Below are 26,414 nucleotides of genomic sequence, written 5' to 3'. Positions count from 1 at the left end.
ATAACTTCCTTAGTCTCAATAGAATAGTGTTTTCTACATTTGGGCGGGAGCATCTCCTGAGATACACTAGACTCGCACATGTTTTGCATAATTCGCACACGATTCATCACACGCTGTATTACACTCGAAATAAAAATGGTTAGTAATAAACTTAAACTAAGTAGTATACCAAACTAAAAAATATTATACACAGGTAGGTATAAAATTATTTTCTATTACGAACCACAATTTTACCTGAATTTAAATTCCGAAACTTTAGGTAATAATCTTGTTGCGTTGTATGTTAATGACCACCCTTGGATAATAATCATTCAAAAACAATTGGTCTCTTTCTTATATCTATGAACAGACCATACCATTAAATATTGAAAATTATAAATTGGTAAGGCGTGATCATAATGGTAGAGGGGGTGGTGTGGCTTTTTACATTAGAAAGAATCTAAAACACAAAGTTCTTGTGAATATCGTCTATAATAATGTAGCGCTTGAACAAATGTGGATATCTATTAATATTGCTGGTCTGCGGGTTTGTTTGGGAACCCTTTACAGACCTCGTCACTTGAATCCGAATGACTGTCTGCAGTCACTTGAAATAACGTGGTTGATCTTCTTGGAGTGATTTGTAATAATGGTTGCGCTATTTTTTCCAATTGCTTGAGCAAGTATGGTCTTTTTGAACATTACGGGAGCCTACCAGGATCAGTCGTAGTACCTTGACTCTCATTGTATTTAAAAGATCGCATCTCTGGTCATCATTTGGTACACTGTAAATTGAAGATACCTAAATCTAAACCCAAATCTTATTTTAAAACCTACGGGGATTTACTTTTTACCAAACTTCTGTATTCCTCCTGCGTCGGTTTTTGCTGAGTCGAAATTGCTGAGGTTTCGCCAATCATCCTGTTGGCTTCTTCAGAGCTTGACTCAGCAAAAACCGACGCAGGAAGAATCCAGAAGTTTTGTAAAAAGTATTACAGTAGCCTCTGGAAGTTTTTTTGAAAAATCTACAGGGATTTTTCTAATTTTTGCTATGAACATTTTCTATTTGCTTTAAACAATATTAATTGGTATGAAATATTCAAACTGACGTTGTTAAAATGGTGGAGTTTTTTAATACTAACTTACTGGAGATGTTCAGCTTGCATGCTCCTCTAAAAATTGCGAAGATAACAAAACCGCCAGCTCCTTGGCTCACGGGAAACTTAAAGATAATGATAGAGTTGAAACATAAAGTGATAGAGTTGAAACATAAAGCACTGGCCAACAATCCTGGATTGAATACAATTCCTTGTAATCTTGTAAATAAGGCTGCTAAGTCGGAGAAAAAGGCTTTTTTACAACACATTTTTTTTACGGATCCAAAAAACTTCTATTGTGTACTTAGATATTTTAATGTCTACTCCGGATCTTCACTAAATACAGATGTCTCAAATATTGTGAATTTTGTAATAATACCCCTCAAGCAGACTTAAATAATGATTTCATTAACCAGTTCTACAACAACTCTTTAAATCCAGATGATACCGTGATGCCAGAGCTGATGCCATGGGGTCTGATGGGATTCATAGAAAAATGATATTATATATTATTCCCCAACTTTTGCCGCATATTACGTACATTATTAATAAGTTCTTGTCTACTAACAAATTCCCTAAACCCTGGAAATACGGTCCCGTTATTCCTGTCTCTAAAACCTCTCCACCTCAAGATGTTTCTCAATTCCGACCTATCACCATTCTCCCTACTATGCCTAAAGTGCTAGAAAAAGTTTTCAGATTTTATAGCTAGTTATAGTTACATTAAAAGTATAGGGGGCTGTTTACCGTTCCCAAACATACTTCGGCACAATTCCAGCGCAGTTTCACGTATAATGCTATCAAACTTAGTACAAACTCGCTCTCCAACTGAGATTAATCACCTCAATAACTTCTTTCAAACAATACATTTATCATATTAGAGATCGATTATAAAACTAGTAAATATCAAATTGTATAGATGTATAGTGTTAATTTATTTTTTCATATCTCTTTCTGTTTTAAATTCACAATTTAACTCCTTTTAGGGGTTGCATTAGAGCAACTATGCCGCCCTCGCAATTATATATTTGGTAAGATATATCCTTCTAAATCAAACAAAGGCCGTTTATTATTATAATAATTATTAAATTCACATTGAATATTTAAAATTACTTCTTTACTTTACTTCTCATGGACACAAACGTCTGTTTAAATTCTTCTTTTGGGTTTCACAAGAACCACAGTTTTTTTTCTGCAGTGCAATAATGTCCGTAATTTCGTAGGTGTAGTCATTTATCGACATCGCATGTCTCCGTTTGCTTGTGCGTCGTTGATTACAGAGACGGACTAAAAAGTTAGTTGCTTTTGTGTCTATAGGTTTGGGTTACGTGTCTCAGCCGCCGACCAATCCGATGTCGCCTTTCGTCAACGTTCCCGTCAGCTTCGTGTCCAACGGCAAACCAAATTCGATCTATCAATGGACGGGGGGCATCGAAATACCGACGGTGGCGCCGCATCCTGCCACGACGCTCAAACCCAAACCCGCGAGGAAACCAGTTGGCAAGCCCGATTCGTCTATCCACAGGTTGCCCGGCCAATTCGCTTTCAATGGTCGGCCCGATGAAATTTTTGTGCTTCGGGATTCGTATAATTCGTTGTACGGCGACGTTTTGCAGAATCTGTATCCGTAAGGTTAAACGCTCGATGGTCTGTGATTTCATGACGTCATAGCATTGCGAGGGTTTTTTAAAGCTTGAAGCCGCATTAATGAGTACCTATACTTTTTAATAAAATTTAAACCGGGCTAGAAGTACTACCCAAATTTGTATATAGCCGCGTCCACGAATTATGAAGTTAATATATTATATTTATTTTGTTTTGTACCGCATTTTGAGAAAATTCGATGTATTTATACAAATAAAAAGTCATCAAAAAGATGCATCTTTTATTAATGGTATCCCCACATATAAATTCCAAATAATTTCTTGCCACATACGCCATGTTATTATCGGATCACAATATCCGTGGACATGGCCAGCAAGAATCTGATGATTCACTTTGCGGAGAGGTTATTGCTACCGAACGATATTGAGATGCCGATGGCGCTCGCGTAACAAAAGACGACCGGTACGGTTTTGAGGCGGTCAAAAAACTGGCGACCTTCCAAGGCTGTTTTTTTAACCGCCGAGTTAATTTGCATCCTTTAAAAGAGATGACGGCCGGTAACATCGTGTCGAGGCGTTTTAGATTCTTTTGCGGCAGAGCAAACATAAAAAAAGGTTGGACAAGTATATCGGCAATAATTGAATATCGACCCATCGGAAATCAAATTTGCATGGTGTGGTTCTTATTGTCTTTGGTATGTGCCAAAAACAGCTCGACACTACTTCGTTAGTTAATCTTTACAATTTTCTAGAAAACTAAAACTAGCACCAATGAACGACGAAAATTTGCGATTCATTAGCAATGACAAAGATTGAAGTTTCCAACAGGAACCAAAATGAGATATATTTTTGACAATCTCACCACCTCTTGAGGCCGGGCCCAACTAAACTGTACAATTAACGGAAACTAGACTTCGAGTACCGAAAGCAAACAACAGATGTCGTCCGAAATTGTTCAAAAAAGTGTGGTTATGAGGGGTATTTTATTCAGGCTCGAGTATGGGAAAAATCGCATTGCAGATTAAAGCGGCCCTAGAAAACGTAGAAGAATTAAAAACAATCCATCCGGACTACGCGTTTATGTTAAAATTAAAGTGCACTGGCTGCGGCGAAGTTTCTGATAAATGGCACGACATCGTAGAGTCCCAAACCTTCCCCGGTAAGACTGGAAGATCGGAGAACAATTACATAGCAAAATGCAAAATGTGTGGGAGAGAAAATAGTCTGGATATCGTTAAGGGAAGCAACGGTAGTGCGTGAGCCCGTGTGATCTATAAAGGGCTATATTGTTGGCTTTTTAGCTTCCTACAGGGACTACGATCAAGGCAAGTTCAAATCGATAGTCGTTTTTGAATGCAGAGGCATCGAGCCCACTGAATTCACCCCCGGTGAAAGTTGGATAGTTAAAGTCAAGGAAAGCAGCAGAGTCTTCGATAACATAGATCTCTCTGAGAAGGAATGGGTCGAGTATGATGAAAAGATCCAACAACCTGTTGAAATTAGTGATATGGAATTCAGATTTACTAATGTGAAATGATTTTTTTATCGCCTTTGTAAAAATTTTTAAAATAAATTTGAAAAATGAACTGCAGTTTTTAGTTTCCAATCTAGGCCAACCTTGATACCACAGAGAAACAAAACAAAGAAATATTTATCAATAACATAATGTTTAAACAAACCGGTTTGTGACGTCACACGTTCCTATTAGGTTCTTTGACCCAGAAAAAATTAAATGCCTGTCGACGTAACAAAAATTTCTGGGAAGAACCTGATTGGTTGAAAATGATACCCCCTACCGTAACATGATGGCGATTCCCGCTCGATCTACATCGACTTCAGAGGGGAAGTGCGTGCCTATCTTCAGTTTTGTTTTGAGATGTCAGCTGTCTCAACAGGTGATCGCGTCATCTGAGATATTGTCGTGAATTTCTCAATGTTTTCACTGAAAATGTGTGGAAATTGATCCGAAATAAAACTCCAACATATAATTCTAGGTTTGTGTTGAACAATTCGTTGTGTTCGCGCCGTTTATCATGATTTTCTCATTGTTGTGATTGTACTTCTCATGAAGAGAAAGGTAGGCAATGCTTTATACATCACTTTCCTTTATCGGCCGAATTTACATAAAATATCTCTAAAATATTATTACAAATTGACAGTTGTTCCATTATTTTCAATGATTACTACTATAGAACCAATCTGTTGTTTGTTTTTCTCTTTAAGATGCTTTTTGTAGGGTTCGGTCTGAAGTTAGCGGCATTCATGCCTGATGAATTTTGCGCGCTCAAAATTTGACCATTCCATTCATTTGGCGGGATCGTGTAAGGGTGTTAGGGTATTTTTAGTTGGTTAGTGGTGGGACTACGTGGCCAAATTCGAGGTGCAGGTAGTTTTCGTGTAGACAAAGGTCCGAAAAATTGTTTGGAAACTAAAAATTATATTTTACATTGTATTTTAATTATTAAAACTCTCAGTGAAGTCTTCCTAACCAAAAACCGTGTGATAGCAGATTGGAGCTTTTTTTGCGGAAGACCTGAGGCGGTAAGTGCTGATCAATTGCTTAATTATTGTTGGTGGAACTTCGTAAATTCTTCTAAAATATTTTTCACCGCGTTTGCTTTGGTATTTTTGCCGGAATACGGCCGCGAACATAGGGGTTATGTGAAAGGCGAGGCGTGGTGCAGGCATCGATTTAAAGGCTCGGTAAACGAAAAATGGAGTAAATTCTTTGAGTTTTTATCGCTAATTGCGAACGTTTGGGCATCAGACGGTGGCCCAAAATAATTGTTTGCACCTGAAAGCGCAGTTCCAGTTTTTTATGGGGCCCCAAATGGCCCATTCACTATTTTTGGTAGTACTAAGCTCTATAGTGGCTGTATTCAAATTTTTGCTGAGTATTTGGTGTCAAGGATTTGAGTATGAGATGTAGCTTAATAGAATGCCAGAATAGAATAGATTTTTCATGAATGTTGATATAAGAAATAATTCATTATGCCAAATGTGTATTTGTTGTTCTCTTGTTCTCTGGCTAGCTACATAAATGAAGAAAATGGTAATGAGGTGTAGTAGTGTCACTAAAGGCAACCCTTTACTATTATTAGTTACCCTTCTAGGCCACTGTGGATGTACATCTGACCTCTTCATAATAAGGACCAATTCATATTCAATGAAAATGAGTGAGAGGACAAGTTGCCCTTCAGACTCAGAAAATACTGAGTTGCTGAACCGTCTAGAAGAAGAGAGCTATGCTGAAACGAACAAACTACCCTTCCAAGAACTGTTAAAGATGCATCACAAGCAAACTGTCTGGGGCTTTAAATATGGACAAAATATAAGAGCGAGTGCTTTGGCGAGGGACAAGAACATTCAGAGTTCATCTAGCACCAAGAAAGACACGAGTTCTGATGGTCAAATCGACGTCGAGAAATCAGACAGCGAGGGATTAGAACAAGGCCCTTCAACGTCTAAAATTTGTACCACAGAGAAAGAACACAAAACTCCACACTCGAGACGAGAGGCTCGTTCGGCCTCGAGCAGAACCAGCAAGAGGAAGAGCAGTACAAGGCAGAGCGATTTTGCTTCCCCGCAGAAGACACGCAGGGCGCCTTTACCACTGATGAACTGGGCGGACAGCAAAGAAGTCTGGATGTACATGGTTTGTGTCTAGCTTTTTAAGTATTTTAATTGCGTTTTTTTTTTATCGGTGCTTTACAAATTTTTGATTTTCATTTAGGTATACAAGGAAGAGGCCTCCCTAAACCTACGCAACCCCCGTCTGTTTGAAGATTTTACGAATTTCATGCCTCGCATGAGGGCGATTTTGTTAGACTGGGTGATGGAGGTGTGCGAGGTATACCACCTGCGAAGGGTCACCTACTACCTGACGGTAGATTACTTCGACAGATTTCTATCAATCAGGCCGGACGTGCCCAAAAATCAGCTCCAACTAGTGGGCGTCACCTGCCTATTTTTGGCCTCCAAATTGGAGGAAATCTACCCGCCCAGACTTACGGAATTCTCCTTTGTTTGCGACGGCGCCTGCACCCCGGAAGATATCCTGGCGTGCGAGCTATTAATCCTAAATAGTTTGGGGTGGGACTTGAACGTGATGACGCCCAGCGACTGGCTAAACTTGTATATGCAAATCCATTTTCAAGCGCCGAAAGTCGTACGTCAGAAACTGCACCAGGACAGTACCCGGAATTTTATATTCCCTCAGTACTCAGGCTACCAGTTCAGCAGAGCCTCCCAGTTGATAGACGTGTTCAGCCTCGATCCCGGCTTCCTGAAATTCTCGTATAGTACGATAGCGGCCGCCGCCATGTACTTCATGTATGGCAAGAAATCGGCCCTCAACGTGTCGGGATTGACGTGGGAACAGTTGCAGCCCTGCGCCGAGTACATGGCCGCGTTTTATTTGGTGCTGAGGGACACCACGGATCCGCGTTTGGTCAGTTGTAAAGTGGACTCGGTGCCCGAGGATCAGGGGGTCAAACATTTGGCCAGCGTCAGGCTCAAAGTGCCCCAGCTCGTAAAAGACGAGAACCACAGCCTGCAAACGCACGTCGTCAATCTGGAGTACTTCGAGAAGTCAGCGATTATAAGGTAATTGTTTTTCTGTTGCAGATAATATATATACTTTGCTTTATGATAGTAAGATCCAAAAAGGGTGTTAAAGTTATGGAGAAAAATGATTGAAACATTTTCAAAAATGCCTCGATAATATTTCGCGAAAAATTGAAATGATTTAAAAATTTTAAACTGGAGCGATGTCGCAGAAAGGCGTGGAAAAGACTGCTGGTAACGGGGGTGGGAGTCTTCTCTTTGTTTGATTACTTTACTTACTGTGAAATTGTGGATACGCCAATCAAAAAATATTTTCTTGAAATATTTGGAAATTGTGAAAATAACTTTAAAAAATTATTGGTAAAAAAATAGCAGTATTTACTTTCCAGGAGAGTTATATCAAAAAATGCGCATTTAACCGATAATTTTTATTTCACGAAAAAAGGGAAAAAATTAAACTCTGGGACAACCAAATAATAACTCGATGGAGTTATTTATTTGTAAAACTCAAACAAAAAAAAATTTTTACTGTAATCATATGTAACACAATAATTTACCATTTAAATATTTATCAAGCCAATATCTTCAATCATTCAAAAAATGAAAAGGGGTACTTGCTTTATACACTCGCTATATATGGCAAACGAATCTTTATTATGCTTTTAGTCGAAATTGCTGCCGTTTTGCCAATCATCCGGTTGGCTTCTTCGGAGCTTGACTGAAACTGAACTTGACAGTTCCAGTCAAGTTCTGAAGAAGCCAACCGGATGATTGGCGAAACGTCAGCAACTTCGACTAAGCAAAAACCGACGCAGGAGGAATCCAGAAGTTTTGTAAAAAGCACGAATCTTTATTGTTCCAAATATTAACTACCACTGGCGAAGTTAAAAGATTTTAAATGTCTCGGAAGTTTTTACTTTTATAATAATAATTCAATAAAATATAAACAATCAATAATAATTTTGTAGGTGCTTATGTTGGGTGTAAGAAAAAAATAGCGAATCTGATGCCTGCGTTATTTTGTTCTATTTTATTATATTCATTATTAAATCCAGATTATTTATTATAAAACGTAAAGTGATGTTTGGATAACAAGGCTAAAATAAACATTTTTTTTTGTTAAGGTACGTAAAATATCGCAACATTAATATTAATTGATTGATTGGTTGGACTAACCATATAGCTACTAAATACGTACAGGCCTTACCTATATAACAATTAGATAATATAATGGCCCTAGTAAGTAAGTAGTTGTAGTGTTTTCAAAAAGATAGGAATGATCCTTCATGCGTGCCTCTACATTTCACTGACTAACCTGCGCTTTGCGCCATTTTCTTTCTAAGCAACAATTTCCACATACTTCACTCCTTTTCCACTGAAAATTTAATGGAATTTAGACATATTTTGAGAAAATACAAACTTATTGACCATCTGTCAGTGGCCATGTTGGTTATGGAATGCGGCAAGTTCATTGGCTAAAAGCGAGATTTGAAATCTCGCGCACGCGCATGTTAACTCAACTTTCTCAAACTTCTTCTTTATAGTTGCTTCATAAGTTCCTGTATTATTAGCACACGCATATCTATATACTATATCGACTTACGCAACGAAGACTATAGTAACTCATTTTTGACGGTTTTTGAGCTATTATTATGCAGACCAACAACTTTTAGGACGAAAAGTATGGTATATTGCTATGGTATTTCTGGTTGCGTAACCTTTTCGTTTACACATACTATACTTTTTGTCATAAAAGTTGTTGGTATTTTTAAGTATATTCGCTGCATAATAGTAACTCAAAAACCGTCATAAATGAATTACTATAGTCTTCGCTGCATGAGTCGATATGACCAACTGTCAGTGGTCATTTTTTTTTTCATCGTATAAGTATGGAACTAACATATCATTATCACTATTTGCGATAGAATTCTATTTCAAACTGCCTACGGCCTCAAATACGTAAAAATCATATTTGTATTTCGGAACGCTGATTAAAAACCATTCATTTGTTTCCCTGTATAATCGCTGTGTTGTAACATTTTTGGTCAGTGTGTTTTAACTTTTTTTTTTCGTTCGACACGCTTTACCGGAGATCAACAGTAAGTACGCTTTAATTTTTTATTTTGATATGACGATTATTTATTTGCGCGACACCGAATAAACGGTGCTCATCTCGGCAGACGTGACCCTAAATCATATTTAATGTTTATTCAATAATTGAGGATAAAACCAGTAGCCAGAGTAATATCACAATGAAGTCACAGTGTTCCAACGTTTACATGTTATTTACATTTTTTGTTTTCCTTATTTTTGCCTTCACCGTTTGTAAAGAAGGTTTCGCATGAAATGCTTCCAAGAAGTTCATAAAAATAACTATATAGTCAAATATATCTTGATAGGGGAGATTAAATTATTTCTCTATAGCTACAGATAACTTGAAATCAGGGAGGTCAACATTTTGACATGTTTTCTTATGCCTCTGACTCTCTGAACAAGCAAGGTCAAGTTTATGTTATATACACTGACTTCACAAATCGATTGACCCGATAGATCATCACTTAGTCAAAAATTTGGTTTCTCTGATTAGATAATTTTAGTGTTGAGGCCCTATATGGTGCATCATCGACAGTTGGTTAAGATTGAGGGCTTTACATTAGCTCCTTTTGTTCCAACTTCTGGTGTGCCTCAGGGTTCGAACCTTGGACCACTTACGTTCAATATATTTATAGATTCAAGCTGCCTATGCAGATGACCTAAAACTATATCACTGCATGACTCTCCAGGCCAGCATCAATATTATCACTCAGTGGTGTACTAAAAATAAATTGCACCTTAATATCGACAAATGTAATATGGTTTATCACCGCACAAAAATACAGTCTTTAATTACAGTATGGATTGTGAAAAATCTGGGGATTTTATTTGACCAGACGTTCTCTTTTGTACCTCACATTACTAAAATGATTTCCAGCGCAATGCAAAGTTTAGGATTCGTAATAAGAAATTGTAGGCATTTTTTGTAGCTCAGCGTTATTTTACTGTTACATTAGGTGGCTCGGTGGTATGGTCACCAATATATAACTGCCATTCTCAGTCTGTTGAGACTATTGAGAGTGTACAGAGATTACTGAAGTATCTAATGTTCAAGACGGAGGGTCGTAATCTTCTACCGAGAAGATTCACTGTAATACCTCTGAGCTTACGCAGAGAAGTGCTATCGATATCATTTCTCTGCAAGAGTTCATTACGAAATCGATTGTCCGTTTCTTCTGGAATAATTATGTTTTCATGTGCCTCGGCTGGAAGGGAGGCATCAGTGAACTTTCTTACAGCTATTACCCATTTACAAACCCCTATTTAACAAATTATCATTGCACTTCAGGCGATACTACGGCAACTTCTTCTTACTTTTTTTAGTTATAAAATTCGTTTTTATGTTGTTCGTTTTTGTTATGTTTTTGTTATTTTGGATCGAACCACCCCATCGCCCAAAAAAATCTGTTGTAATAGGTCTGGCAGATAGGGCAATTATGCTGTCCGATCCTGAATTTAGAAAGGAAGCGTTAGAAAAAGCCAGGCGCGCACTTAAACAAAACTGCTACCCGCAAAATCTAGTAGACAAAATTTTAAAAAAAATCATAAATTCTACAACGGCCTTTAACATAACCACAAATTTCAAAACAATAAAACAAAATATATACCGTTACCATACATTGCAGGCCTATCCGAAACCATTCAAGGAATTCTAAAGGAACATGACGTCAAAATAGGTCATAAGGGTCAGAATTTGCAAAAACAATTTTTCTCTAAAATTAAAGCAAAAATACCAGATGAAAAAAGAAGTAACATAGTATATGAAATTCCATGTTCGGGTTGAGATAGTGTGTACATTGGACAAACGAGTCAGTATCTCAAAAATAGAATGATTGGGCACAAATTTGACAAAACCAACAAAACAGCTATTCATACACACTGTAGTGAAACTAAACATTCACTCGATTTTCAAAATGTAAAGATACTCTAAACTGAGCCTAATACTAAAAAAAGAGAACTCTACGAATCGACAGAAATTCAAAAAACCAAAAAATCCGTAAACTTTAAAACCGACACAAAAGGCCTTAGTAAAATTAACCATACAATTCTGATTCAAATATAAAATATAATCCAAAAATTAAATAAATAAGGGTGGCTGTTACAAAATTAAATCTAAAGTAAAAAAAGAAGTAAATAAATAACATCGTCGGGGGAAAAACGTACTTTCGTAATTCAGCTTCGCATGCCAAATTGATAACTCGGTCCGCACGATAGATTCGCAGACATGCGCATACAAATTATTATTGTCAATATTTACACCGTTTATATTTCTGTTTTACAATTTTATATCTACAGTTTTATTTCTACAATTTTAACTCGTGCCGTCGTATTTTGTATCTAAATGTTTTTGTTTCTACATCGATTTCAAAAGTAAGGTAAGTTTTATTGTTCTCGTTTTTGTTGCCTTGTATAAAACCCTGTCAGTTTTTTCAGATATTTTTGAAAAAGACCGAGAATACACCGGTCGAAACGTTAAATAATGAATTAGAAACTTTCTTCTTTTGTTTTACGTAACGGACCATAATATATACCCAAGAAAAATGCCTTGATTTTAACATATACAGAACGGTCCAAGAACACAAAAAAAAACCTTATATATTTTCACGTATTGATTCGTGACTGGAAAAATATGATGACAATATATTCCGGGATATCAATCATCCGTTCGCTTGTTGAACTCCGACTGTGTTCGAAGTGTTTTCGAAGCACGAGCATTGAAGATGCCAAGTGAGATCTTGGCGAAACGTCTGCAGGATTCCAGTCGGAGTTCAACAATTTTGGGGTTATATTTGGCAATCAGTTTTTTGACGATTTTAATTTCGTATATAGGTTGGAGCAGATGGGATTGAAAGTCGAACGCACATTCGTACCGAAAAAACAAAAAACTCCGGTTCCGAGCCCGGAGCGAGACGAGGTTAAGGAAAACCGACATCAGGACGACGAGCAAGAGGTAGAAACGGTGTGCATGTACGACATAGAAAAACTCACGTGCGACGCTGTCGCGCTCGACGATTCCGACCTCAGCATTTCGGCCGTCTCGTCGCCTGACGCGGACCTCATCTTGCAACAGACCAAGGGCGTTTTGAGTTTCGACGAGATCCTCGAGGGTCTAGTCAAGTGCAACCAGAGAAATATACCCGTACAATTACAAACGTCCAAAGATCTACTCGAAGACGCAATAAATAAATTAGAATGATTGTCCGGTCTGCGGATAGGCGTCGCTAGTGACTACCCACCGGTCGGTGTTTAGTTCTTGTAAGTCCCGTAGGTGGCGCGTTGTATATTTTTGTAAAAATTGTGATTTATTAGGTAATTTGGTGGTGTAAGTGAAATAGAAAACGGGCTCCCGGGAAAATGCCCATTTTCCCGGTCCGTATTCGAATCGATCTTCTTTTTATAATTTTTCAAACCGATTTTTTTACTTAAGACTGGATTAGGTAATTCTATATTAACATAATTTTATTTATTTACAGATTCAAGTAATTATTTGTGTTAATATATTTTTTCCGGTTTTTTTAAACCTAAACGTAATTTTTAACTCGTGATCTCAGAACTTTGCAAAAATGATTTTTGCACTTTTTTTCTTAAAAAAATGCCCTGTAGTTTCTCACGAAATTGTACTGTAAGTTAATTGTAGAGTGCCAGCAATGAAATTTGTTCTAACCAGTGACGTCATCGATCACAATTTCACCTGCTTTAAGAATCAATATGGCGACTTTTTAGAAATTCTAATTAGCTTCGGCCATTTAAAAGAAATTCGGAGCGTCAAAAAAATGCTAATAGTTGCCTTCGCCATGTGTGGGAAAATGAAACTGAATAAGAGTTGCTAGTTTTTCTTCCTAAATAAAATTCGGAAGTTTCCGTGATCTCAGAATTTTGCAAAAATGATTTTTGCACCTTTTTCCTAAAAATGCCCTGTAATTTCTCACGAAATTGTACTGTAAATTAATTGTAGAGTGACAGTAATGAAATTTATATTTTCGATGTTTTTTTTCCTTGTTTAATCAGTGACGTCATCGATCACAATTAACTTCGGCCATTTTAAAGAAAGTCGGAGCGTTAAAAAGATGCTAATAGTTGCCTTCGCCATGTGTTGGGAAAATGAAGCTGAGTACGAGTTGCTAGTTTTTCTTCCTAAATAAAATACGGAAGTTTCCGATGCGAATTTTTTATTCAGATTTTTCATGTTGTACATAACATAACAGAACATTTCAAAGGTTTTAAGGCACGCGTGTTTTACATGTTACAATACTATCTCGAGTCTTTTTTGGAGCTTCATTATACAAATATTACAAAAAACATATGAAAACCATTTTTGTTTTACAGTTTTTACACGTATGATCCTAATTAGTAGTAGCAGCAGTGTAGACTTTAATATATATTTTTTAAATGCACGATTTTTGCGGGTCGTTCGGAACGCCATGGGCGGGCTTACGCGTTTGGCACTCCTGGGGGGGGGGGGGGGTTATTTATTAAAATTTTGCGCGTTCCAAACTACTTTACTGTAACACATAAAACCTAAAGGTGCTGATACGCGACCCGGACAACTAAAAAAAAAACAACGCAACAGATAATATCACTGTTTCACCGCTCGACCGATATATGATATACCTATAATAAAATATTCTCTTCTCGCAATAAATAAAATATATGTTAAAAAAAAATTGAAACAAAATAAAAATAATAAATTCTGCTTTAGCGGAGATAATTTCAATTGTTTTGGGCAAACGGAACGGGTGCTTCTCATCCTAAATTAAACCGAGTAGTTCAAACGTACCGAAAACAATGAGGCAAACAAAAACTACCACCTTCGAAATGTGGTAGGATTAATTATGTACAGTGAAGAACAGTATGTATTATAAGGACTGCTGCGACGGGACGAGCTTCTTCAGTGGTTGCGGCGATATCTGCAACGGGAAAAATAACGAACGATAAGAAAACATATCCTGTGAAATGTGAACTTATACTTAGTTCAGTAACAATATAAAAAACTAACTTTCGTTGTCATTATACTTAAATAAGTCTCCGCAAATTTATCTAGATTAGATTTTGAATTTGGATAATTTGATTTATTAAATCCAAAGGTTTTTTTAAAGTTAACCAAAATTCAATTTTTTCCTAATTCTCCCATTTTTTCAATTTCTCCCATTTTTTTCAATTTCTATGGAAACTCATTAAAAGAGACGAACTGAAGACGACTGATGAAAATTGCTAACTCTTAATCTTGCAAAATTGGATTTGGCTTTACATTATTACCCCGAGAAAACTCGATATACGAGGTGTGTTCAAAAAATGTGTAGGTAAAGTAAGTAATTGGTCGGGCTACGTACATTCGATCTTCCATATTTTTTTTTGTTGTGTTGGTACATATGTTCACAGTGTTAGCCAGTTCGCATGTTTACTTTTTTGTGAGATAGAAGCGTTAGACGTGTTTTGTGTGCTCGGCTTATGCTAAGTGATACAAGCTGTTCCTATATGGCCGAGAAGACGGAATGGTGTTGAAAATTCGCCGAATCACTATTAGAGAATCGGCTGAAGACGTCGGATGGCTGGTGCGATGCAATTTTTTCATGCAGTTTTGGGCATGAAACGTGTAGCAGCAAAAATTGTTTCGAAACTGCTTAACTCTGAACAAAAGGGCTGTCGAAGGAGCATCGCTCAATAGCTGTTAAATGACGTCAATGATAATTCTGATATGGTCAAGAAAGTCATAACTGGTGACGAATCCTGGTTATATGGTTATGACGTTGAAACCAAAGCCAAGTCGCCTCAATGGAAGAACCAAGACCGAAAAAAACAAGTTATGCGGATTTTGCATCCCGAGAATGCTTTGTCATCGTTGCTTGTGCCCAACTTTTTGGCCAAAAAAAAAAATGCAATCATGCGTTAGCCACGACATTCACCGGATATGGCCCCCCGCGACTTTTCTTTTTTCTGTTCCCAAAACTCAAGAAACCCATGCAAGGAAGGAGGTTTGGAACGATTGAGGAGATAAAGAAAAAATCGCTAGAAGAACTCAAGTCTATACCAGAAGTGATTCGAGAATTTGAAAAAACATTGGCACAAGTGTATTATATCTGGGGGGATTACTTTAAAGGGGAAATTAATTTTGGTGAATAGATAAATCCGTTTTGATAAAGCAAGTCACCTTACTTTTTGAAAACACCTCGTATGTGGCTTTTGTTAAAAAGTTCCGACGAAGAAGTATTTTACATAATGGAAATATTTTTCTTATTAAAAAATATATGGCAAAAATTTTTAAAATCGCAAACTTTTTAAGCTTCTCTGGTAGCTCGGAAACTACAGAGGCAGTTCAAAAAATATTGTGAACACCTGTCGCATAAAATTAATTGAATTCGCTTTTCGATTTCACAGGAAATAACCTCCACTTTATTTTTTGAACACACCTCGTATAATATGGCAGAAAATAATAAACGACCACTTTAGAAAATATTACTTCCACGTAAAATGGACAAATAAATATCATCAACGATCAACGTGTTCTATATTTTATTAAAAAAAATAATCTACCCTAATAAATTCAACATCGGTCAGCAAGAGCCGTTCTTGAGGTGTTAAGAATACAATTTATATTTGGGATTTTTAAATATTTAGAAAAAAAAGTATATGGAAGAAAATGAGTACTTGCACTCTTTTAAACGGGACGAATTCAAATGAGGCGCTACCTTCTAGTGCTCAAAAAGGTTGAACGAGAATGTTTTTGTCTGTAAAGAAAATACGAAAACCAAGATTATTGATTGTCCGTCAAACTTTTGAAAGTACCAAAAACAACTTTCAGTTTTTAACGCGAAATTATTACAGAGTGGTCATAATATTCGCCCTTCCGTTAAAATATTTTCATAATAGCGAACCATAAATCAAAGAATATTAAAATATTCCTTAAAACCCCTGACCATAAACTCAATTTGACAACGACGCCCTAATAGTGCGCATTGTTGTGTGAGTCTAACCTAACCTAACCGCTTACCCGATCAACGTCCGCCTTCGGCGACATCTTCTCGGTATCAGAGTGGCGGTGCACGGCCGCAGTCGTACTGTACGTCTCTCTCCTCCGTTCCACTTCCTCCTGTTTCAGTCCCTCCACCCGAAGGCAGCTCAGTACCGGCGACGCGTTGATGTTGCCACCTCCACCGCCGCCGGTGGAGTTTATGTATATGCTGGTGGTGTAGACGGGCGGCCTCTTGGGGTTGCAATCGGACGGCGAACGGCTCAGATTCAAGCTCAACGTCGGCGAGTTCCTCAGGTTCTCCGCCACCTTGATCTCGAGCGACTTCCGGCTGCTGTAGAGGGCGTTCTGGCTGTTACGTAACGCGACCTCGTCTTTTCTCGGCTCCGCCTCCTTGTCAGACGCGACCGACTCGATGATTTTCGGCTCCTCCTTAACCGTAACCGACTTTTCCGGTTTGACGGGTTTTGGAGGTAGGAAACGCGGCATCCTCGTTACCCAGTGGTCGTTACCGGAACCCACCGAGCTGGTACTCGCCGCCGAGCTATTGTTGGAGCTCGAGCTCGCGTAGATCCCGTTCCGCCGCTGGTAGAACAGGATGTACGCGCTGTTGTTGACCAGTAGCGGGCTGACGTCGTTCGCGTCCCTACTCAAGTTAAGGACCTTGGAATCGTCGTACAGATACCAGTTGTTGTCGTACGGGTTCTTGCAAGCGGCGGTGTAATGGCCGGTCTCCAGGTCGGTGCCGTGGTGGTAGCACACCGCGTAGAGGTCGTACATGTTGTCGTTTGACTGGGACTGTTTGCGCGTCCGTTTCCACGGTGACCAGCCGTTGTTGATGATGACGTCGCCGTCCTGCAGGTGGGCGGGGTTCCGTTTGCTCGCCAGGTGGGGCGACATGTCGAAGTTGTACACCGGGAAGTCGACCATCGTAGTCAGTTTGGTCGAGTTCCCCCCACGAGCGCTCTGCCTGTTATCACACGTTTTAAATGATTTTCAAAAGAAAATGAAGTTATTTTAACTACTACTCACTGCCTGAATCGTTTAAAGTGGACGATCAAGATGTCCGGCAAAGACCACACGTCCAACGTCTTCACCACCGGCTGGTACTGGCGGCAATGCGAACACCTCCACGTGTCGGTCAAAGTTTCCGCGCCCGTGTAATCTCTCAGGCACTCCTCGAGCGTGAGCGGGGCGCCGCCCTGCAACGCTTGCGCCCGTAGATTTTTCACGCTCGAGTGCTCCTCGACGGCGTCGCAATCGTCGGCTATGACGATCGCCTTCGAGTCGATCGTCCACTCGAGTATCAGCTTCAGATGTTGCGGACTGCCGTCTTCGCTGCAGAGGGCCAACGATTGGTCCACGGCCTCCATGAACAACGGATGCTCCAGGTCCGGCTCCAGGTAGGACGGCGGCTCGTTATCGTTCCAAGCCGAGTCGAATATACGAATTTTGAATATCTGCCGGTGATGGGAGTGACGGGGACATGTTAGTATTGTTACTAGTATTGCAATTGTTATTAATACAAATAACGTAACGTGTATAAAATTTTACGGCGTTATTTAAAACAAACTGAAAAAATTAAAAAAAAAATTAGAACTTTGGAACCATTTAGAACTTTTTTACAAATTTATTAATCGATTCCAAATTCCAGCCTGCAATTATATCCATTAAATTTGGATGAAATCAGAGGACTCTTGCATAGAGACGAAATACTCCATGTGTAAAATCAATAGTTTTTGAAATATACCGGTTTAAAAATTTACCGTAATAATAAGATATTTTAATTTTATGAAAAACTAAAGTAGGCCAAAGCGCAATTCAATAAAATATCAAAAACAAAGTTTGTCGTGATTTTAAAAAACAGTTCGACTTACAAGAATGGAACCTTCACCGTCCAAGCCTAATTTGTTATCATACATCCGATTATGATAAACTCAACATCCATAACCTCTTGCGAAATTGAAAATAAGATACCCCTTTTTCGTTGTTAATAATCCTTTTGAACGAAAATCAATAAAATAGTACAAAAGAAAAATAAGGAGCAAGTAGATTTTCAATAAAACGCAACCTAAAATAGCGTATGATCGGCGATATAGTGACAGAATATCGCCCAGTTCCTCTTACTTTCCATGACCAATTCAGCAATTTTGAAATCTTCACGAAAATGAAAATGAATAGACAGAGTACAAGTAAATTATTAAGTTATTTAGAATTGGTTGGCGAGTCTAAAAAGTTAACAATTTACAAAATAACAAATTAGAGGTTATTTCCGGTGAAATCGGAAACCGAAATCAATTAATTTTATACTATAGAAGTTCACAATGTTCGATTTTATCTCAAGGCATTTTTAAATGCCGCCGTGGACAGTACTTTCGTTGTCACGCGGAATATACCGTGTGTCCCCTTTTGATGTGCCCTTATGGGATAGTAAGATGCCATTTTCCACTACCAACATAGTCTACTCAGAATTTTAAAGTGCCTGTGTAGTTTCTGAGCTACGAGAGAAATTTGAAAAGTAAAATACTTCTTCGTCAGAACTTTTTAACAAAAAACATATACGAGGTATGTTCAAAAAATAACGTGACTTGTTTTATCAAAACGGATTTATGTATTCACCAAAATTAATATTGTCCCCTTCAAAGTAAACCCCCCAGATAAAATACACTTGTTCCGACGCTTTTTCCAATCCTCGAAGCACTGTCTGGTATAGCCTTGAGTTCTTCAAGCGATTTTATCTTTATCTCTTCAATAATCCCAAACCTCCTTCCTTTAATGCGTTTCTTAAGTTTGGGGAAAAGGAAAAAGTGGCGGGGACCATAACCGGTCAATATGATGGCTGAGGCATAATTCTAGTTTTGTTTAGTTAGACACAAGCAACGATGTACGACCTTGTGGTAAGAACCCTTGTACTACGCCACGATAATCAAAGCAAGCCGTAAGCAAAACCTTGAGATTTGATCGAACTTGACGCACTTTTTTCGGTCTTAGCGATTCTGGGTTCTTCCAGTGGGACGATTGAGCTTTAGTTTCGGCATCAGTGATATGACCTTTTGAGTATATCCGGATCATCAATGACGTCGTTTAACAGCTCTTGAGGGATTCTCCTTCGACGGCCAGTTTCATACCCAAAACTTCGGAAAAAATTGCATGGCAATAAACATGCCACTTCTCTATTGGTGATTCGATGATTTTTCAACACCATTGGTTTCACTTCTTCAATAGTTGGTACCACTTGGTACTTGGTTGGTACTTCTTGCTAAAAGCAGATTCGGCATATGGTGAATCTACTTTGAACAAACTGTCCACACTTCAAGTGTTTTACAGCACTGTATTCCATTTCTGTACACAAAATTTCAGCAAATTCTTTCTTCCATTTTTCCCGATTGCAGAAAATTGCCGAGCACACAAAACACGTCTAACACTTCTGTCTCACAAAAATAAGTAAACCTGCAAACTGGCTGAAACTGTAAACATATGTTAGGGACTTGTGTACCAAAGTAACATAAAATGAATGTACGTGGCCGGTCCAATTACAAAAGTCACCTTACTTTTTGAACGCACCACGTATTAAAAATTTGATTTGGAAGTATTACTTTTTCAGGATCAACAGGATCGGAATGTTAAATAAGGGCCTAATATTCTTTTTGCACAATTTATATCCGTTTTAAGTGTTTCCTAGAATAGTTCAATTCGAATGTTATAGTAAAATTATTGTTTCGATGTTTTCAACTTACGGTTATCAGGATGAATAGCAAAATTAGGATTCCAAAGGTTATAAAAATAGAGTAACTAAAAATTAAGCCACGTAAGGTTCTGAAGGTAAAAGTAAAACTACTTACACAACATAATGATATCTTGTGACAGTACATTAATATAATTCGTAATGAATAATTTTATTAAAAGGATATCAGAAAACGAAGACGGTCCTGAAAAAACAAAGCTTTAGTTTTAAATTTTCCCTCGTAGTTCAGAAACTACAAGCGCTACTAAACTAAAAATGGCAGTATGAATAATGTAACGGAATTTCCTATATAAAATAGGTAAAAGCATTAAAAGGAAATCTTTTTGTGACTCAAAAACCTAATAAACAACTTTAACCTACAAAGAGCGCTTAAACACTCACCCCCCTAGTTTGGGATGCCGTCAAAATGTCGTCGTGCAAGATGGGCGCCATCTCCTTCAACAACAGCTTCTGCAGGTCGTCGTAATCCGTCTCCCGCGACACCTGCATGGTGTAAGGGCTGCCGAAACGTTGCATTTCTCCGCCCACCATCACGGCGTTGATCCAACAGAGCAACACGTAGGGGCTGGTGATGTCCTCCTGCCTCTCCTTCAGCTGGGCGGTTTCGATGCAGTACACGGGATCGATTTCCGATATCACATTGATCGACTGGTTGTCGTTAAAGGTCCTCATGAACCCCGTTTCCCCAATTTCGGTCAGCAGCATGTTCTCCTTCTCTATCGAGGTGTCCGACTGGAGTATCTCTCTCAGCTCGCCCACGCTAGCCGCGGACGGCAAGCTGAGCCCGATCTGCACTTGACGAGGCTGCTGAGACGTGTAGACCACCGTGACGTAGACGCTCTGCTTGTGGAACTGGGGCAGTTGCACCGATATGCACTGGAACGGGTCGAAGGTGTTCGATTGGGTGCGGCACCGGGAGCAGCTCAACGAGGACCGGTACTGAGCTTGGAATATGCCTTGGATGAACGAGTTGTTGCACCGCTTGTAGTTCTCCAACGTTTCGGCGGCTATCACCTCGTCCGGTCGGCCCGCGGTCTACATAAAAAAATGGGATTCAAACGATATACAAACAAAATGTACGTCAACCGACCGTTAGTCTTATCTATGACCCTAAACATACCGCAGCAGACGAAAAATAGCGGCCTGGGCGCGTATTGCCGGTATTGGTGGTCACGTGACCCTAATAGATCCAGGATTGGAATAGGCAGCATTGCAATAAAATGGTTTCCTAAAGATTTCCTTTAATATTAATTATCTAGAAGTATTTGGAAACTTATTTTAGAGTCAGGTATTATTTATTGTATTAGTATCAATTGTTTTAAACATATTTTTAAGATCTACAGTTATTACAAGCTTTTATTTAACATGCAATGGTAGGTGTTATTGACGTCCAATCTTACAATCGATTTTAAAGAAACTTATCTCCCGGTGACGGAACCTTTTTGGAATTTTCAAAGGTTTTTTGTGTCTCTAAGCTTGCTTTTATCGCTGCCTCCATTTGCTCCGCTTCGACATCAGCTAAACGAACAACATTGGGCTGTGTTTGGGTCAAGTCTCTTTGGGGCATTCTCAAAAATAGTTGGCACAACACTTTCCGCTAATTTTGGCCTCTCACGAGCATATTCTTTGTATTCTCCTTTAACTAGGCACTTGTCAATCCAAAAAACATCTTTCTCTGCAAAATGTTTTATGCATTTTATGTTTCTTTAATTGGCGAATATCATTAGGTATCTTTCTTAACCAAACTTCTTTTTGATTCGGGTCAGATGGTAAACTGAAATTGGAGACGGGTCCCATTTCTTCGGACTTTGACGGACACCCAAAAACACAACAACATCGCGGCATGTTTGCACTGTTCTTTGCACTTTCTGGTACTTGGTTTTTACACAAATGACCACGGGTTTTCTCAAACATTTTAGAAGTTTATAATACGGCGGTATAACCTACAAACACCGATATCCAAAGACACAACTTCGCGGGCAGTATACTACGAATCCACACGGGTTTTTAAAACATTCCAGTTATTACTGACACAAAAGAAAACAATAAAAAAACTGAGTTTTAAACAATTTAATACGACGGTAACCTACATAAAAATACGCGTATTGCCGGACCGCAACTGGACTGACTGAAATTGCTGGATCTATTAGAGTCACGTGACTGTCGCGCGGCAGGGCAGGTCTTTTTCATCGGCTGCGAAACATACGCCCAAAGGACTGACGTCTCCTAAACGGTTTTATCACTTTTTCTTGGACTTTGTTTTTAGTCAAATGGGTTTTGGGTTGTCAAGAATGCATTTAGAGACCCATTTTATTAGTAATAAGAATGCCAACGAAATCGGAGGGCCCATTCACATCTTGGGTTGTGAGCGGACTAGATGCAGCAGTGTAGTTCCCGAACTAGTTTGAAAAATGGAGTGGAAACCCATATCCGAACCCGGAAAGATTGTGGCCATGTTTTTTTTTTGTCGGAATTTATTTCGCGTTTAGTTAATGTTGCATACACTTAGAGCTCCCTTTCCATTACTAATTCGCTAAAAGCAGCGTGTGTGATAGAAGAAACCGTAAATACAAAAATTATAACTTTCGAAGCTGCTTACAGTACTGTATAAACCACAAAGCCACATTTTTCGGGAATTTTGCTTAATGAGTAATAATTTACTCTCAAGAAAAATTTCCATTGTCTTTTACATTTTTGTCTATAATTGAAAAACCCTGTATATAATCGAAAAAATGTTTGAAATAAAGGTTATAGTCCTAGATCTCCCGCGTCCACTAATTCAGGACTTTTGCCGATCGGGTTAATGGGTTTCAAGAAAACAACCAAGCAGAAACTACCCAAAAAAAATCAAAAATTTACTTCGCGTTCGTTCGATTTGGACAGTTTTAAATCTGACGTCCATAGCTGCAAATTTAAGGCACCTACTACGTTTTTCAATATTGCACGGAATATCGGGAAAACCCTGTACAATAGGTGAAACAAACAAATTGACAACTGAAACAGAGTCTTCTAGTTATGGCCAAATGTTCATTAAAAGAGGAACCCAATTTTCAAATTTTTTGCGAATATCGGGCACAATTTTGAAATTTGTCTAAAATAAAAAGTATGTAGCACTAAATCTCGCTGATCTTCCTGTTCAATAATTTTTTGATGACTTAACCGGTTTTTTCTTTTTCTCGAAAACCTGCAAAATGGGGTTTTTATTTTTTTTTGACACCGATTTTGACACGGAGACAACTCATGGCATTTGTGAAAACGAAATTTCAAAATAGCCTATTTTTTTTAATATTTTCAATTTAATTTTTTTTTAATTATTTTCAAAATCAGTCAAAATCCAACCGAATTATTATGACATTAAAAAACATAAAAGTCTTACACAATCACGCATCATTTTGGTTGGCCGCAAATCGATAAGTAAAAATAGATTTTCAAATGTTTGATTTTTCGTCTGCAGGAAGAGACAGAAACTTCGTCGTTAAGTCAAAGTCAAATTTCCATGGTTTTTCTATGATTAATAGCAGAACTCTAAAATCTGCAGTTATCAGATCGTTGCTTCAGTGCGGAACAGTTTGTTCATTACTGTATGCATTATTTTTATTATGTACGTTATGTTAACATTTATTTTGATGAATAAACATTATTATTATTATACAGTTATTTCATATTTCAAAAAATTGGGACAAAAATATTGTTAAAAAAAAGATGTCACATTCATCCGTTTTTTGATGTAAAAAAATTTCAAAGATGCAGCGTTTAGAAAAGGAAAGGATACTTTCAGTCTAAATCGATATGGAGGCGGATTAGCAGAAATATTTGATGTGTTTTCATTTTTGTTGAGTTTTATTTTTCAGTTTTTTTCCGCAAAAACTATTGGGTGCATAAAATATTTATTTAAGATACAAAAGCGGGATAGGTAATCTCTCTTTTTCGCCCGATTCGCAAAATCGACGACCTTGATCTTAAAACTGCGACAGACTACAATACAAAACAAATGCCGGCGTTGCCCGACGAGACGACCGTCAGCCTATCTCGATTCCCGTCAATGTTCCGAGTCCACTGGATTTTGGGCGCCGCTTGGCAACGCCGCGACCTTGCGCCTGCATTAGGTACGTCTATAATTAATTTCTGGTTGTTTTCAAGGTAATTACGCGAGTGTGTGTGTGGAATTGTAAATCAGGAGCGTTTAAAATTAAGCCGTCGGTAACGCGTAAGCGACGAAAAACGTCCAATGTCCAATTATTGGGTGGTTTATCCCGACCTACGTTTCTCAATAAATTGCAAAGCCAATTTTCTCGGCACAAACAAAACAACGAATTAAATCGTAAATGGAGCAGATCGTTATGAAGAAAAAATAGATATGTACCCAATTAGTCACGCGAATGGAATGCAATGTGATCGCTCATTTACACACACATACAATCTGACAGTAGGTTATCGCGTATGGCAATTGTTGAATAGCCAGCCTCGATTTCTACGCCTCGTTTTCACCCAAGTTCAATTAAATTTACGATGACGTCGTTAAAGCGCCCATTCTCGTAACGTAAACACACGGCGGCAATAATTAATAACCCGATAACGAAAAAAAAAAAATGAAACGAGATGCTATTGTCGCGGAAAATTTTCTAAACGGAATTACAGTTGGCAAGCGAAAAACAAAACCGGATCAAGCGGGCCGCGGAAACCCGTGCCCGTCGCAGTAGGTCGCGCATACGGCACAAGGGCAAATGTTCTTATTTTGGGACTATATTTATATTTGGCTTTTTGGGCGGGCCCGTAGGAACCCTAAAATTTGACACAAACTACTCCCGTAAACAAACGATTTCTTTCAAACGCGATATCTAAAACTTATAAAGGGAAATCAAATAGAATTTTAATCACCTTGGCCGCGGGCGGTCGTAAATTTCAACTCTTTTATTGGCGGAACATAATTAAAAATGCCCCTTGGAAAATTTAGTACTAAATCAAATTTCTCATGGCACAAAAACTTTCTAGCTGGCAAAATAGAACTAGGTTAAGATATAGGCATTTTTCCATAACGTTTGGACTTTGATCCATTGGCGTTTATGACTCGGACTACAAACATTCCGAACGCATTTCACAGATAAAGCAAATACACTGCAAGAAATCACTGAAGCATATTTTTGTAAGGAGACCCACCTTTATCGACTTGTATTTCTTCTTCGAAGCCGTATTCAAGTCTTCGTGCACCTTATCGAGCAGCCACTGCAAGAATTCCAACGCGTCGTGCTGTTGGGTGCCCTTGTATTGCAACGAGTGTCTACCGACGACGTGTTTGAAGCTCAATGTGATCTCGGGGCTGTATTGACAAGCCCACAACGCTTTGAGCACGCGAGCCAACTGTTCGGTGACCTCGCCCCTGGTCCCGAACTTTTTCGAGTTTAATTTGTTCCGGCGCGACAAATCGATTTTGTATTTATCGAGAACAAAGTATTCGGCCAGCACGTCCGTGTGCGAGATGCACTGCAACACCGCGTTTATGAAACAAGTGTTGCCGTGGTTGTCTAGACCCGTCACGCCGGGGATATCGTCCGGACCCCACGTTTGGAACCCCACGGGCGGTACCCGGATATTATCCAAGTTTTGGTTGATTCCTGGTACAGGCCCGATATGCTGCGCGATTTTGTTAATGAATTTTCGTATCGACGGCCGCCTGAAAACAATCTTTCGTTAATAACGTTGGCCCCAATCACCCGCGTCACTAGACTCCCGTACCTAAACACTCGTCTGTTGTTCTTTTCGACATCGCCGTTGACGATAATCTCGGTAACGTTATTTTCCAACGTTTTGATTCTCCTTTTCGAGGACCGGACGGAATTAAAGGGGTTCCTGGGCAGTGTAAACGTCCTTTTCAACACAGAAGGCTCGTTGGTCTCGAGGGTCATTTCGTCGCAGTTTAATAGCTCACCGTCCGATTTCGATTTCGAGAATGCAATATCACACATAATAAACAACTACATCATATCCGGGGCTTCATTATCGTTGATGAATGGAGAAAATGCAAATTCGCTCCCGACAAACGCAACACTAACCAACACTGACACGGACGTCAGCCATTTGTCAAAAGAATGTAGGTTCGACGGCGTTGCCACCGCTACGGGCGAAAAGGTTTCATTATGATCAGAAACCAAGTTAACAATCAATTGACTCTTGCTTTCGATTTCGTTGTGTTAGTGTCATTTGTACATCCGCTTCCGCGTTTCTATACCGCGGCGAAGTTCGGGTCAAAATTGCCAAGTGACAACACTGGTTGGAAAGTGCATACTTAGGCAACCAAGCTTGCTTCAATTGAGTGAAACTGAAAGCACTGGAAGCTATACCAAGCGTCGCTACGCTTTGCTATA

At 38.7% G+C, this 26,414-nt stretch overlaps 4 protein-coding genes across 8 annotated transcripts in view; 3 read left to right on the top strand and 1 right to left on the bottom strand.

Annotated features, from left to right (window-relative positions):
* LOC132699643 (uncharacterized) overlaps window positions 1-2,938 on the top strand; it is a 46,217-nt gene extending 43,279 nt beyond the window's left edge. The window contains exon 3 of the mRNA XM_060666479.1: window positions 2,394-2,938. Within this exon, the coding sequence (XP_060522462.1) occupies window positions 2,394-2,707 (314 nt within the window). The 3' untranslated portion in view covers window positions 2,708-2,938. The remainder of the gene's footprint in view (window positions 1-2,393) is intronic.
* Window positions 2,939-3,621: 683 nt separating this feature from the next.
* On the top strand, window positions 3,622-4,265 carry LOC132699625 (UPF0587 protein CG4646). The gene is made up of 2 exons (XM_060666445.1): window positions 3,622-3,929; window positions 3,982-4,265. Exons 1-2 carry the CDS (start codon window positions 3,680-3,682, stop codon window positions 4,215-4,217), a joined length of 486 nt encoding a protein of 161 aa, XP_060522428.1. The 5' UTR covers window positions 3,622-3,679; the 3' UTR covers window positions 4,218-4,265.
* A 293-nt stretch (window positions 4,266-4,558) lies between these two features.
* Window positions 4,559-13,902, top strand: LOC132699889 (G1/S-specific cyclin-E2). Of its 5 annotated transcripts, none has more exons than XM_060666855.1 (5): window positions 4,565-4,757; window positions 5,713-5,732; window positions 5,794-6,335; window positions 6,414-7,285; window positions 12,170-13,902. In XM_060666855.1, the coding sequence occupies exons 3-5, from the start codon at window positions 5,847-5,849 to the stop codon at window positions 12,534-12,536; spliced, it is 1,728 nt and encodes a 575-aa protein (XP_060522838.1). In that variant the 5' UTR covers window positions 4,565-4,757; window positions 5,713-5,732; window positions 5,794-5,846; the 3' UTR covers window positions 12,537-13,902. The 5 variants fall into 5 exon arrangements, 4 of the variants coding, with proteins under 4 accessions (XP_060522839.1, XP_060522838.1, XP_060522837.1 ...); XR_009618567.1 differs by lacking the exons at window positions 4,565-4,757; window positions 5,713-5,732 and adding an exon at window positions 4,818-5,221 and having other exon boundaries at window positions 12,170-12,595; window positions 12,650-13,902; XM_060666856.1 differs by lacking the exon at window positions 5,713-5,732 and having other exon boundaries at window positions 4,559-4,674.
* LOC132699888 (ubiquitin carboxyl-terminal hydrolase 31) lies at window positions 13,482-26,395 on the bottom strand. Its single transcript, XM_060666851.1, has 6 exons — window positions 25,786-26,395; window positions 25,210-25,723; window positions 20,434-21,087; window positions 17,340-17,767; window positions 16,329-17,277; window positions 13,482-14,247 (listed from the first exon to the last, which is right to left on the bottom strand). The coding sequence occupies exons 1-6, from the start codon at window positions 26,013-26,015 to the stop codon at window positions 14,197-14,199; spliced, it is 2,826 nt and encodes a 941-aa protein (XP_060522834.1). The 5' UTR covers window positions 26,016-26,395; the 3' UTR covers window positions 13,482-14,196.
* Window positions 26,396-26,414: the final 19 nt, after the last annotated feature.

Source organism: Cylas formicarius, unplaced genomic scaffold (genome assembly GCF_029955315.1).
Source record: "Cylas formicarius isolate icCylForm1 unplaced genomic scaffold, icCylForm1.1 PGA_scaffold_3__17_contigs__length_32017465, whole genome shotgun sequence".
Taxonomy (NCBI): Eukaryota; Metazoa; Arthropoda; class Insecta; order Coleoptera; family Brentidae; genus Cylas; species Cylas formicarius.
This window is presented reverse-complemented; position numbering and strand designations above follow the sequence as displayed.

What these genes read in the sequence shown, in the direction of transcription:
- LOC132699625 (XM_060666445.1), top strand. Translation starts at nt 3,680, where the DNA reads ATGGGAAAAATCGCATTGCAGATTAAAGCGGCCCTAGAAAACGTAGAA. An exon ending in TATCGTTAAGGGAAGCAACG is followed by an intron (nt 3,930 to 3,981) that starts GTAGTGCGTGAG and finishes TTGGCTTTTTAG; the next exon opens with CTTCCTACAGGGACTACGAT.
- LOC132699889 (XM_060666856.1), top strand. Translation starts at nt 5,847, where the DNA reads ATGAAAATGAGTGAGAGGACAAGTTGCCCTTCAGACTCAGAAAATACT. An exon ending in AAGAAGTCTGGATGTACATG is followed by an intron (nt 6,336 to 6,413) that starts GTTTGTGTCTAG and finishes ATTTTCATTTAG; the next exon opens with GTATACAAGGAAGAGGCCTC. An exon ending in GAGAAGTCAGCGATTATAAG is followed by an intron (nt 7,286 to 12,169) that starts GTAATTGTTTTT and finishes TTTCGTATATAG; the next exon opens with GTTGGAGCAGATGGGATTGA.
- LOC132699888 (XM_060666851.1), bottom strand. Translation starts at nt 26,015, where the DNA reads ATGTGTGATATTGCATTCTCGAAATCGAAATCGGACGGTGAGCTATTA. An exon ending in CACTTTAAACGATTCAGGCA is followed by an intron (nt 17,278 to 17,339) that starts GTGAGTAGTAGT and finishes GTGTGATAACAG; the next exon opens with GCAGAGCGCTCGTGGGGGGA. An exon ending in CGAAGGCGGACGTTGATCGG is followed by an intron (nt 14,248 to 16,328) that starts GTAAGCGGTTAG and finishes TTCCCGTTGCAG; the next exon opens with ATATCGCCGCAACCACTGAA.